Source organism: Glycine soja, chromosome 9 (assembly GCF_004193775.1).
Source record: "Glycine soja cultivar W05 chromosome 9, ASM419377v2, whole genome shotgun sequence".
In the NCBI taxonomy this organism is placed as follows: Eukaryota; Viridiplantae; Streptophyta; class Magnoliopsida; order Fabales; family Fabaceae; genus Glycine; species Glycine soja.
In genome coordinates, this window is record NC_041010.1 from 9,937,045 (window position 1) to 9,951,565 (window position 14,521).

At 42.4% G+C, this 14,521-nt stretch overlaps 1 protein-coding gene across 1 annotated transcript in view; it reads right to left on the reverse strand.

Moving 5' to 3' along the window:
- LOC114367799 (vacuolar protein sorting-associated protein 54, chloroplastic-like) overlaps window positions 1-14,521 on the reverse strand; it is a 65,011-nt gene that overhangs the window by 32,618 nt on the left and 17,872 nt on the right. Inside the window, exons 6-7 of the mRNA XM_028324997.1 lie at window positions 5,862-6,018; window positions 5,642-5,730 (exon numbers count right to left, since the gene is read on the reverse strand). Of these exons, the coding sequence (XP_028180798.1) occupies window positions 5,642-5,730; window positions 5,862-6,018 (246 nt within the window). The remainder of the gene's footprint in view (window positions 1-5,641; window positions 5,731-5,861; window positions 6,019-14,521) is intronic.

A 14,521-nucleotide genomic window follows, 5' to 3' on the forward strand; every position in this document is an offset into this window, starting at 1 on the left:
ATTTCTTAAGCTGAACTTCATCTTGGGTTATTGTTGAAGCATTATTACCTGCCTCCATGTCATTTAGCTGCTTTTTAAGATCGTTTATCTTTCTAACAGTGACTGACCCATTCTGCGAACTCCATTGTCTTATACATTGCTTGAGGAGCTTTAATTTCTGCTTAAGAACATAGCCACCCCAGCCACTAGGGTGATAATTTCCCCAGCTGTGAACCACCATATTCTGAAAACCTTTGTCCTTCAACCACCAGTCCATGACCTTGAGAGGTTTGGGCCCCCAATCCATGATTCTGGACTTCAAAAGGATGGGACAATGGTCAGAGAAGTCTCTATCCAACACAAACTGTGTAGTATCTGGCCAAAGTGATAACCGTTCATCTGAAAGAAGGAACCTATCCAGTTTGCTCATAATTGTTCCATTGGGTCTACACCAAGTGAAGCATCTCCCAACAGACCTAACCTCCTCAACATCCATGTCAGTTATCCACGAATTAAACTCAAAGATATTAGTGGAGCTCCCCACAGATTGGGATGAGCTCAATCTCTCTTGTTGGTGTCTTATAGAATTAAAATCACCCAATAAGCACCATGGGCCATCATGATAAAGAGCTTTAAGATGTTTAAGCTCTTCCCATTGATCTCTTCTTCCTTGAAGATCACAGGGGGCATAGACATTGGTGATATACACCTTCTTATTGTCTTTAGTCCATGTACCTTCCAGCAAAATGAATCCTCTGCCTACTACCCTTCTATCCACCATAAAAGCTTCATTATTCCAGATACAAAGAAGTCCTCCTGCTGCATTATTAGAAGGAGAAAACTCCCATGAAACATTATCGTCCCCCCAAAGATATTGGCATAATTTCTTATCAATAGCCTCCTTTTTGGTTTCCTGGATACAAAGAATATCGACATTATGAGCCAAGGTTAGCTTCCTAATAGCTGACCTTTTGACCCCACTTCCCAAGCCTCTAGAGTTGAATGACAGAATATTCATGGCTCCATGGACTTCATACCCATCACTCCTGCTGATGTAGAGGTTATTCTACTATTAAAATCTGCAGAGGCATTGTTGTCTTCAGTAGTGGTGATCTCAACAAAGGACACTCCCAGGTTCCTAATGATCTCTCTATGCAGTGTCTCGTCATTGTCGAAAAAGCCCTTGTTGAAGCTACTGCTGGATACAGGGCTATGTGCCAAGCAAGCCTTCTCTGGGCTCATTTCTTTTGATTCTGGAAAATGAGTGTGACTTCCAAATTCATGTGTGTCCCTCTTCCGTAATTCAGCCTCAGCCCCATGCTCATCTGGGTTATTATTTTTTTTTTGCACAGCAAAAATCATATATTGTATATAAAGATCAGTACTAGGTGTACTGAAAATAGAGATATGAATACAAGGCATAAAAAGCCTAAACCCCACTATAGAGAATCAGTAGATAGGACATAATACAAAGCAAACCCATCCCCTTTAAGAAAAAGCCTCCTTCGGATTAGTTGACCAGAAATTAAAATGCGAATGGAAACCCTTCTCCACACACTTGAGCCAGGACCAGGTGTGGAATAATGCCTCATCCATGACCTTTTCTGGATTGAAAGGCTGATTTTTGAAAATCATGCCATTTCTATGATGCCAAATGGACAATGACAAAGTTATCCAGAGAAATTCCCATCTCTTGACTATGTAGCTTGGCCTATTCCACTGAGAGAATTGCATGAAGTGATCCTTTGGGTCAGTGGGGAAAGGACCCACTCTATTAACCCATCTCATAGGCTCCCACCAGAGACTCCTAGTCTTGGGACAGTTGAAAAAAAGATGATTGGCAGATTCTTCTTCAAGGTCACATAAAGGGCAACTATATGTATGCAATGTCACTTGCCTTCTTCTGAGATTATCCCTAGTAGGGAGCCTGTTCTTGAAAAACCTCCATGAAAAAGCACTAGCTCTTGGGGGAATTTTCAGACTCCACATGGTTGTAAGAACCCTGTCCTCATTAGCATTAGCATGAGCCTCCTGCAACACTTTGTAAGCAGACTTTGAGGAATATAGGCCAATAGGATCAGGCTTCCAGCAAAGGAAATCCCTGCTGGAATGATTGATGTTGCCTGACTCGATGTCAGCTATAAAATCAGCTACCATGTCAATTTCATGGTCAAAAAAGTTCCTTCTCCAAGTTAGTTTCCACTCCCATCTCTCTTCCACAAAATTCCCCAAGTAATTTGTTGGAGTAAAAGCCTTTCTTCTAACGTAGACCTTGATGGTTGAGGGTAACTTGCTTCCCGTAGCATTTGGGCTAGTGCCTCTCAGGCCCAATGTTTGATTCAAGTTAATTCCCGCACAGATTGCATTATCCCCTACCTTTGACCCGTGTTTGACTCCAAAAGGAGACTCATGGATATTATCCGGGGGATCCTCTCCTGTTGACCGCAAGTTATAAGGAGTATGTAAAGCACAAATACCTTTACCTTCAACGTCTCCTTCCTTAAGAAGAGGGTACTGCTGGCTAGGGCAAGGAGGGTTAGGTTCAGTCGTGCCATTTCCTTGCAAGACCATAGGATCAGAGCCGTTGCACCCCTTGTGGCTCACATCCCCATGAAACAGGCCCTGAAGAACTGAAAGCGACCGTTGACAGGTTTGGGCTGCCACGTCATCTCCGTTGAAGTTTGCGTTTCGTTTACACCGGAGATATGATTCCGGCGTCTTCCGTCTACGGCGGCGCTGAGCTGTACATGGCGATGGCCATATGGGCGAAACGCCTGCTGGGGTGTCGGAGCAAAAACCAGGTGAAGGACTTCGTACCCCGTGAGTGTTTTGGTCGCCGTCTGACCCTATGATTTCCGTTGAGAACGGTGACGGCGACAAGTGGTCCATCATCTCCATCCGCGAACGACCCCCCCCCCCCAAGCACACCCCCATTCCTCTCGCAGTTGCAGGAGGTAATGAGTCCCGTCCACCACGACCGCAACCGTGTTGTCTATAACCGAAGTCTCCTCCGTGCGGATTAACAGCCTCGCAATGTCTACCCGCGACCTGTCCTCCGTAGTCGGGTCAAGTTCAACCAAATCACCACACACGGAGACAATGCTTGCGAAGTTCTCCGCGTCCCAGGCCATTAGTGGCACTCCCCATATACGTATCCACGTTAAGCAATGAGAGGGCTTCAATTCCGGCGTCCATCTTTTAAGAGAGGAAAAAGGAGTCCCTCCGTGTTGTTGTTCGTCAAGAATGAGCTTGTTAGCTGTTTCGTCATCCATGTCGGAGATGATGATCTTATCATCTCCCCAATACGCAACTTTGATCTCTGGTCCAAACAACCCCTGAACCTCCACGTCTACCCTGTCAAACATACCCTTGTTTTTAAGGCACCCCACCCACGCGTTGTCAAGCCATTTAAGTTTTTCCGACGACGTCTGAATGTTGATAGGCTCCATGTTCGCCTCGCTTAACCCCTTCCCTGGGATAGTCTGTAACTTCTCTTTCCTGTCATTCTTACTCTGCTTCACAACTTCCGCGAACGATTTCCATGTTGTGGACTCCGGTACTTGTCGTGTCTTCTGCTCAGTCGTGACAGGCACCGTGGGTCTTCTTATAGTATGGTTACGAAGGTCCACTGATGGGTTAGCTACCCTGTTACCTCCCCTCTCCCCTCTGAAACATAGGCTTGTTGACGAACAGTTTCCTCCCCTGTAAGTATATATTGTTATCTAACCTTCTCTCCATTCTATCAACGTCATCTACCCCTTTAAAGCGCACGAAGCCGTATCTATGGCCGTGTTTGTTCCTCTTCTGCGGTATGAATACCTCCATCACCTTTCCCCATTCCTGGAATTTCTTCCAGAGGTCCTTTTCATGCACCTCATCAGGAAAATGGGAAAAGTAGAAAGAGGTAATGTCATGCCTGTCCCTCCACGTTGCTCTATGGGACCTTCCTCTGTCAATGCCCTGGTAAGTGACATTCGAGGCCTCTCTACCCCTTCCGAAAATTGAAGCACTCTTCGAAGATGCCTTTCTCCTGCTCGTCACTTGGGTCCATTGTCCCTCGTGCCGGTCTGCGTGAAGACAGTGTTGGTCGTCTTCCTCTGTATCGCATCCCCCTATTCCTTGTTCGCTCCGACCATGGTGGTGGGCTTTCACTCCTTGATGATCGAGTACGCTAGAAGAACCTCTTTCCTTCCGTTTCTCATATTGCCTTTCTCTCTCTCTCAGATTCTCTGTCTGCCTCTCTCGCTCTCTATGATTCTCTCTCTGGTTCGTTCTCCCTCTCGCTCTCTCTCTATCTCTCTTTCTCTCTCTCTGTCTCTCTCTACCTCTCATCACTCTACCACATATTTACATCTAGTTTAATCCTCTCATCACTCTACCACTCTGTCTCTCTCTATTACCAGGGATGTACAAAAGATTATCCCTGTTAGGAACCAAGATTAGAAAATAGAAGAAAGAAAAGAAAGATGGAATTTCTTGATTGCACAAGAACGGGAAATAGGAGAGGTATCTCTCCTCCAAGGGGTTTCCTTTCACAAAGTGCAAAGCTCAATTCTCATATGATACAAAATAAAATGCCTCCTTTCCTCTTAATTCCCCTTATCTATGCTTACATTAAAACTGGTGTACTTTGCACTGTAGACTGTCGCATTTGGTCTCGTCAAGCTACAGTGCAAGTGCACAATTGGTTTATATTATCAAATATTTTAATAGTATTGTACAAAAGGTTGATAAATATATTGATAATACGAAAATTACAAACTATATCTAAAAACATATTTTTAAATTACTATTAATAAATATTTGGCATTACATTCTTACTATTTATTCTTGTTAAAGTTGTTGTTTAATAATGTTTTATTAATGTTTTATATTTCTAGCTTGTTGTAGAAGCTTGCAGAAGCTCTTAGAAGCTGTCCTGTGATCTGTCACCATAGCCTAGGCTGTAGCCTCCATTATGAACTATTTTTTGTACTATCTGTCAATTCTCGTATGTATATACACACACACACACACATCTCAGCAAACAAAGGCTGAGGATCCTTTTTGTGTGCATATTTTCATACTCAAACATTTCAAGTATTATGAACAATATTTTTAAATTATATAGTTTGGTCTTAATACTATCAATAAATATTATTATAAGGTCAACATAATAATTATTATAGGACAAATAATAATGACGTCGTGAAATCCATGTAGCAGACCTCATCTAGTGGAATAAAGCGTTTGTTGTTAATTACTTGAGTGTTTGGCACTAGACTATGACTTTGGTCATTGATTTTGAATATACTTATAATTTTGATACCTTTTAATTTTTAGCATGTATATATGCGTAGTATAAATTGTTTTATTTGTATACATAATCTTCAGTATAGTGGCCATTCTGCTATCTGTCGTAGAGGTTTTGTAGTCGGTCACTCCACACAATAAATATTTTAGGAATAGAACTACATAGTTATGGTTCATTTACACCTAATTGAATTAAAAATATGTAAACAACTTCACAAATACAAATTTGGAAAACATAATATACATCTATATACAATAACAAAGAAAACTTCAAATAAAATGATTGAGAACCCGTTGAATACTGTTCAAAGGACACAAGAATTCTGGTCTAGATGATGTAACAAATTAACAATTGCCAAGTATAAATTACCTGTACTATCAAGAAAATAGCACCTAGAAGATGCACAAAACAGTCAGATGATAGGCTCCTCAACTTGCTAGCAAGTGATGCACCTCCACCTGAGTTACTATTTAGCATTAGAAAGTTGAAAGTAGAACAGATCACATAAAAACACTGGAAGAAAAATATTAAAAGTATATCTTCTCTTCTTACAGACAAACATAATCAATTATGACAAAGAAATTCTCACCATCTGCATCCACAGCTCTGTCTCCAGAAAAGAACTCTGATTCTGAACCTCGACAAGCAAGAACCGGAAGCAACTCAGCAACAGCAGTCTTAATAGCACTCTTCATATCAGCAGTCAGTGTATCTCGATAAGTTCTCAGAACAGAGGGAAGTTTAGCCTGAAAATAAGGGAATTATTTAACCAAATTAAGCTTAAATAAATCACCAAATTTTCTGTTCCCGGATAACAATGGTCAAGGATAGTCACATTCTGAAGCAGTAATTTGAAAAGGTAGTCTTGATGTTTTAAGGAGGTGTTTCTCAGAAAAACAACAATCTCAAGTCATTAAAGTGTGAAATCACTTAGCATGCATAATTCCCATCACAAAGAAATACCAAGGGAGATAAAAACACATCAAAGAAAGGAGTATAGACAAGTAGCTATAGGAGACAGAATAAACAGGGTAAATAAAAGGGAGAAAAAATTCATCTCTTACTCTGTGTTTTTTTTTTTTTCGGCAAAGATAAGTATTATATATAAAAAGAAGTACCAGAGGTACTCATAGTACAAAAGAGATCCATATAAATGGTTCCACAGTCAGACTTAAAATTCTGAGGGGGAACCAAACTATGGATACAAAAGCAAAAGTTTTTACATGTATCAATGTGAACACTATGCAGTCCCCTGCTAATACATAAAACTCTGTGGTAAGTTAGTTGACCATTGATTGAAATGCACTGAAAAATCCTTCTCAAAGCCCCTAAGCCAAGACCAAAGAAGGAATATGGCCTCTTCGAACAATTTGTTAGCATCAAAAGTCCCATTAGAGAAGATAATGCTATTTCTAAATTTCCATATGGACGACGTCAAAGCTATCCACCAACATTGCCATCTACTATTTCTCACACCAGCTGGTTGAAGACCCAAATGATGGAGGAAGTGCTGCTTAGGGTTTAAAGGTGAAGCGCCCTTAAGTTGCAGCCATGACATGGATTCCCACCATATCTCTTACTCTGTGTTTGTTTGGGTGTAAATAGAGAGGAGAGAAATAGGATGGAAATACCAAATTTCTACAGTTCTTTTCTTCTTATTTCTATCCATCCAAACAAAACAACACATCTTTTCTACTCTATTTTCATTTATTTTTATCCTTTCTACTTCTTTCCTCAATTTCATTTCTAATCCAAACAGAGCATTAGTCTCTTACGAAATGTATACAACACAGTCTTTTCCCACGAATTGGAGCCAGCCATATGGATCAAACAGACATAAAGTTCAGTCATAAATCATATCTATAGATAAACTATTAACCTCTAAATCCTTGTTAATGGTTTCACCTATAGATTTTCTTTGTTTCCCTTTATGTTAGGATATATAAGGAGAAGGGAAAGTTAGTTAACATAGTTAGACTATTAATAAGTTAGTTAGTTTTGATAAATTGGGAGGAAAATAGAGAGAAAACAGAGAAGAAAAAGGAGATATTCAGAAAGCTAACTAACTCTAGAGAAGCCCTTGTACTCCTCCACCCACCATATTTCGAATCCAATACCCTAGCCTATAATTCTCCTTGGTGCTGAAATAAACTCCATTTCCATTTGCCAAACAGTGCAAGATTGAAGGTCTTAATGTCCTTGAGGCCTAATCCCCCTTTTTCCTTTGGAAGCCACATTGTATCCCACTTAATCCATGCAATCTTCTTTTGTTCAATGCCGCCACCCCATAAGAATCGGCGTTGTATACTCACCAGCTTGTCCACCACTCTATTAGGAACCCTGGAAAATGAGAAGAAATAGATAGGGATAGATGTTAAAACCGACTATATAAGGGTCACTCTTCCCCAAAAGAGATGTGTCTTTGCTTCCACTTTGCTAATTTTCTCTCACACTTGTTAATGATAGGATCCCACAACTGACATTGCCATGGGTTTGTCCGAATTGGTATGCCCAAGTATATGAACGGTATGAACAACAAGCTACAGTTCATGTATTTTGCAGCATCATGCTTCCACTGATCCGGCATTCCAATTGCTCCAAAACAGCTTTTTGCAAAATTAATTTTGTGACCTGATACAAGCTCAAAGGTCCTCAAAATGGCTTTGATTGCCTTGACATTCTCCATTGACGCCTCACCAAAAAATATTGTGGCGTCAGTATATTGTAGGATGTTGATTTCCACATTGTTTGTGCCCACTGAGAATCCTCTGAATAGATTCTTCTCCACTGTCTCTCTCATCAACCCGTTTAGAGCTTCAGCAACAATAGTAAACAAAAAAGACGCTAGTGAATCCTCCTGTCTAAGTCCTCTTTGTGGGACGAATTCAGTCGAGGGGCTTCCGTTCACCAATACTGAAATAAAAGCAGATCTTAGGCATAACTCAGTCCATTGGATCCATTTGGAACAGAAGCCCATCCACCTTAACATGTATATCAAGAATTCCCATGAGACTAAATCATATGCCTTTTCATAGTCTACTTTGAACACCATGCATGATTTTTGGCCCCTTTTAGCTTCCTCAACCACCTCATTTGCTATGATCACACTATGCAGCAAATGTCTGCCCCTTATGAATGCGGATTGTCTTTCATCTATTATGACTGGCAGCACCTTCAATCTTTTAGCTAACAACATGACCACAATCTTGTATATACAGCCTATTAGCGAAATAGGTCTGTATTCATTAAGGTGTTGTGGATCAACCACTTTAGGGATTAGGGCTATAAAAGATGCATTGCAGTCCTTTGGGAAAAGTCCATTAACGTAGAATTCATCCAGAAACCGGAGAACATCAGGTTTGATTACTTGACAAAACTCCTTAATAAACTTAAAGTTTAGTCCATCTGGGCCTGGACTTTTCTCACTCCCATAATCCCATATAACCTTTTATATTTCATCCTCCTGGAAACGCCCCATCAGCATATCATTGTGTTGCTGTCCAATGGCCTGAAAGCGGATTCCATCCAGTTGTGGTCTATCTTGCTCAGATTCTTGAAATCTTTGCAAGAAGAACAATCGGACTGCCCCTTTCACTCAATCCAGGATCCATCAATCATCACTCCTTTCAGAGAGTTATTTCTACGATTCGCATTCATCACCAAATGGAAGTAGCGTGAGTTGCAATCGCTTCTTTAATCCATCTTGATCTCGCCTTCTGCCTCAGTAGAGACTCGCGTGATTGGGCAGCTAACCATAGTGCTTCCTGTGGTTTCTTCCGGGTCAGCAATTCTTGGGAAGATAGTTGTCTATCAATTGTATCCGCTTCCAGCTTGTTTAAATCAGTCTCAATTTTCTTTAACTTCTTAGAAGTATCTCCAAAGTGTTCCTTATTCCAAACCTTCAACCTTTCCTTGAGTCGTTTTATTTTTTCTTTAAGCACAAAGCCACCCCATCCCCATTGCTGACTGGAAGCCCAACAATCCCGAACAACTGTCTTGAATGACCTGTCTTGAAACCAACAATCAAGGATCCTGAAAGGTTTGGGACCTCAGTCTATATGTTTGAATCTGAGCAAAATTGGGCAATGATCCGAGAAGTTCCTATCCAAGGTGTATTGTGTACTTCCAGGCCATTTAGCAAGCCATTCAGGAGATACCAGAATCCTGTCCAGCTTGCTCTTGGCAGATCCATTCAGTCTGAACCATGTGAATTTTCTCCCCACCCATGGCACCTCTTCTACCTCCAAATCCTTAATCCATTCATTGAACTCCTTGATGTTGCTTTCCTCCACCCCCCTCTGACAAGTACCCAATCTTTCAAATGAATTTCTGATATTATTGAAATCTCCTAGTATACACCATAGACCTCCAGGGTTTAAGTTTTTCATCTGCCTGACACTGTCCCATAAGGCTCTCTTGTTCTGAATATCACATGGTGAATAGATGCTGACAATATGAACTTGTTGTGCCTCCTTAATCCACTGCCCTTCCAACAAGATGAAACCATTGTCAATGACCTTCCTTTCCAATTTGAAAGTTTTCTCACTCCATATACATAGAATCCTGCTTGTTGTATTATATGCAGGTTGCATTTCCCAACTTACTTCAGGGTCCCCCCCACAATGCTTGACACATCGTCTTCTCAATTTTCTCCTTCTTTATCTCCTGAATACATAGCATATCTATGTGCTCTTTCATGACCACTCTCCTAATTGCTGCCCATTTCACCCCCCTCCCTAACCCTCTGACATTGTATGTTATGACATTCATGGGGTAGTATTCCTATTTCCCAATCTCTCTGCCTCTTTCCTATCTCTTTCCTCCATTGCCCTTATCTTGTCTATGATTTTGCCTTGCTCTATCCCACATGTTGCCCCTATTTCTTTTTCCATATTCCATAGAAATGTTGCCACTTCCAACTGGTCTTTGCTTGGATTAGCATTCTCAACTTCATTTTGTGTTGATGTTCCTTCCATGTGGACGTTGGTATCACTGTTACCACTTCTATCTTTCTCCTTGTCCACGTTGTGTTGCTGCTTTGGGCCCCTTATAGATGGTTTTGTAACTATGGCAGGCCATTCGTCATTTGCAGTACCCTACTTCATTTGCTTTTGGCACCTCCTATTTCGCGAATATACCTGCCAGGCACAAATAGGTTCCCCTTTATTATTTTGTGGGTTGAGACCAGATTGTTGTGTTGCTTCTTTGATGGTGTGAATAGAAAAGCCCAAATGATTTTTAAAACCCCCCTCAGCCTCCTGTGGGTCACGTGACTCTTCCCATTCAAAATATGTACCCCCAACACCTCACAGCTCCTTCCAGACTCTTGGTTTCCGTTTTCGTGTAATTGTTTCTCCCACTTTGTCGGGTTGATGTTCCCGACATGTTGTTCCTCTCTATTCTTGTGTGTTTCCTTATCTCAGAAGCTATCATCTGTCACCATCCATCGACACGCCACTTGTTCTTCATCGATATCCATTGTGCTATCTGCTCTGCTCCCTTTCTGATTGAAGCGTTGTACCCACGGGCCAATGTTTTTACCATGTGGTCTTTCCTTTCCGTTTAGACCACTAGGTATTGTCGTGTTCCCCTATATTGCATTCCCGACATTCAGATTGAAGGTGGTCCTTCGCAACGCGTCATCAGTTTTCGACACATCTTCATTTTTCGGCTCATCTTCCTTCTCCGACGCGCATAACATCTCCGGTACCGGAGTTCCAATATCACTTTCGTCGGACTCGATTTCCTCCGATGATCTCAAAGCACTCCTGAATCGGCAGTTGCATGTTCCCGTACTGTACCCATTTTCCTCCACTACATGTACTATGTAAACCTCCCCACCTATGTGTACATTTACCGTGTGTTGGATTACGGGTCGCCACAGTGTTTTGATGAGTACCCTTGCCCTGTCCACCCTCCGAACTTCTTCAACGTCATCGTCCACCTCCACCATATCCCCAATCGCAGCCAAAATCTTCTGAATTTGCGTCGTGTCCCAGGCTATCAACAGAATACCCCAGCACTGGACCCAAGTCAACCTGTATCCTATATGCAACCTCGGGTTCCATTTCTCCAGCGAATGAAATAAGGAAGCTCCACTCATGATTTCTTCCTGGATCATTTGTTCTGCTCTGACATCAGTGAGGCCAAGTAGCAGAACCAAATCATCCCCTATGTACTTCGGCGCTATGTCTGCTCCTATATCCCACGATAGTTCGTCTTCAACTCTGTCAAACAGTGCCAAGTTCTTCAATCGCCCCACCCAAGCATCGCTAAACCACTTCTCGTCCATTGGGATATCAAGGTGTACCGATGAGAGTGAACCTTTGCGACTGTAAGCTCATTGTCTTGTGTCCACCTTTGCCCTGAGTTCCTGGTGTTTCTCGCCGCCACCATTGCATACGAGACTGGATTTGTTCTCTACTGTGGTTGTCTTCGTCGAGCTGCTTCATTTTCGTGTCTCTCATCATACCCCTTTGCTTTGTTTTCTGGTATTTGTTCTACTTTTCTCGCCAACTCTCTCCTATATTTTGGAATGTTGACATACAACTTTAAACCTCCAATGACAATATTGTCCAGTTGTCATTCTAAGCTGTGCACATCATTCACCCCCTTAAATCGTGCAAAACCATACCTCCTTCCGTTTTTGTTTCTTTGTTTGGAGATGAAAATCTCCCTCACATCCCCCCACTTTTTGAACTAGTACCACGGGTCCTTCTCGGTTGCATCTTCTAGGAATCGCGTGAAATAGAAGGATGAGATGTCATTCTAATCCCTCCAGTTTGCCCGAGTAGAGCAATGTTGTTGTCCATCCTTGTTCTCAGCGTAGTTATGTCGGGGATACTCTCTCGACCTCACACTATCACTCTCTCTGACACTTCCTCTATTCCTAACTCTAACCCACCGACTGTTTCTCTCTCTACTCATTCTCTCTCTATAATGCCTACACATATGACTAAGTGGGATTGTAGAACTAACTATATCTAACTCTAACAGAAAGCTAACTAACTCTAACAGAAAGCTTACTAACTCTAGAGAAGCCCTTGTACTCCCTGAATTACTAACTACCACGAAATGGGTGCTGTTAGCAAAAGCTAACAAACAGCCCTTACAGTAGATATTCAGTACAGAATGGGTGTTGTTAGCAAAGGCTAACAGCCCTTATAGACAAAATACAAAACTGTTTTCACAGTTATACATTGACATATACTACCTTGATTTCAAAATGTTATGATATTTTCCATTGGCGTCCCTTTGTAGTGATCTCTCTTTTATTATTTGTCAGGATATTGGATTTAGTTTGGAGTTTGTAAGTCCTACTGGGGAAAAAACAGGCAATGGTTGTTGGATCTTCATCAAGGAAGCAAAAAATTTCATGGTTTTGAAGGTAATAGACTATTATTTTGTCTGATTGCAAGATATTCTTGCAGACTGCAGAATTTGTGTGTGGAATGCATCTGATGGAAGCTTAGTACACTCATTGACTGGGCATACTGAATCTATGACGAAAAATGTTGTAAGAGGAGAGATGAGAGAGAGAGTGAGAGGGAGGAGACATAGACAGAGAGAGAGAACTTTGAGAGAGAGAGTGAGACCACGAGAGCTTAGAGAGAGAGAGAGAGTAGGCAGACAGAGAACCAGAGAGAGTGAGCACAAGAGAGAAAGTGGGAGGAGGGTGTCTTCTCATCGTGGTGTTCCTTCATCAAGGTATGCTGGGAGGACATCTCCTATCGGAGAAGGAAAACGGAATAGTAGAGCGGAAGGTTTCAGTTACCATAGGAATGTTGCAGTGACGTGGAGTACAGGATACGAGGATGTCAATGATCAGACCACCAAACATGAAGAGTGGGTAGAGGTATCACGTAGGAGGAAAAATAACGCAGCAGAAAACCGAGGCAGGGTGGTTGGTAATGGAAAACAGCTGCGATACAGGAACACGCGTTGGAGCAATCATGAAGATGTCACCACTTTTTACTTCTCCAGATTCCCTGTAGGGATAAGGGAGACTGATCTGTGGAAGATTTTCCAGAAGTGGGGTAGAGTGTGGGAAGTTTTTATTCCCAAATACAAAAACAAGGAAGGGCACAGGTTCGGCTTCGTCAGGTTCAAAGATGTGACGGATGTGAAGAAGCTGGAACGAGATTTGGACAACAACATTTTCATTGATGGAATGAAACTGTTTGTCAACAGCCCAAGGTTTGACAGGGGTAAGGTGTATCGAGCTCATTCAGATGCAGAGTCCTCACAGAAAGTGGTGGGTAGTCAGGAGAAGCAGAAGGGGAAGCAGCAGGAGAACAGAGGTCCCGGTTATGGTGATAGACCACGTTCATACCTGGAAGTGGCTAAGGACGGGACACTTGGTGAAGGAAGCTTACATCAGATGAAGGAAGCTCCTCAGGGTATCAACAAAGAAAAACAGAGTTCGGTGGTTTTGAATTCAAACATGGCGGACAGTGAATGGCTCCAGAAGGCATGGGTGGGGAGATTGAAGAATAGAGGGATGTTCGAAAAGATAGAAGAGGAGTTAAGGTGGGTGATTGATCACGATATATACCCCTGCTACTGGGTTGACGACTGGGTTATTCTCCCCTATATGGATGACTCCAATGCGGCCAAACTGATTAACGAAGAACTGAAGAACGGTTCCACACCCATAACGGACCTTCAGAAATGGTCTCCGCACATCAGACCAACTCACAGGCTCACATGGATTCTGTTAGGGGGTCTTCCGCTAGTTGTGTGGAAACCTGAATATATGCAGAAGGTGCTGAAGGGTATCGGGGAGATGGTGGAGGTCGACGAGTATGTGGAAGAACGTAAACAGATGGATGTGGCACGAATTCTTGTTCGGACAAATCGAAGTCTGGGCTTTCAGGAGAACTTATGGGCTACCATTGACGGGGAGGAATACGAGCTCACTGTGGTGGAGGATACGAGCGGTATAGGGGCGAAAATGAAGAGTTATCGGAACAGTAACTGGTTTCCGCCATCACCTCTATCGACGCAGCCAAACACTCCAGCTTCTCCCGGAGACGGAACTCTTGGGGACCATTCCGGCAGCGAGGACAGTGACGGCGGCTTTGCCGACGTGGACGATGGTTTCTGCAACAACTTTCGTTCGTCCCAAGCTCGCCGTGACCATTGGATAAAATCCCTTGGTCGTTCCGCTTTGGACCGGTCCAACAGCGACACGGATGACGTGGCCCACTCCAACGTGGTCAACGGAAAGAAAAACGCAGACGCCTCGTA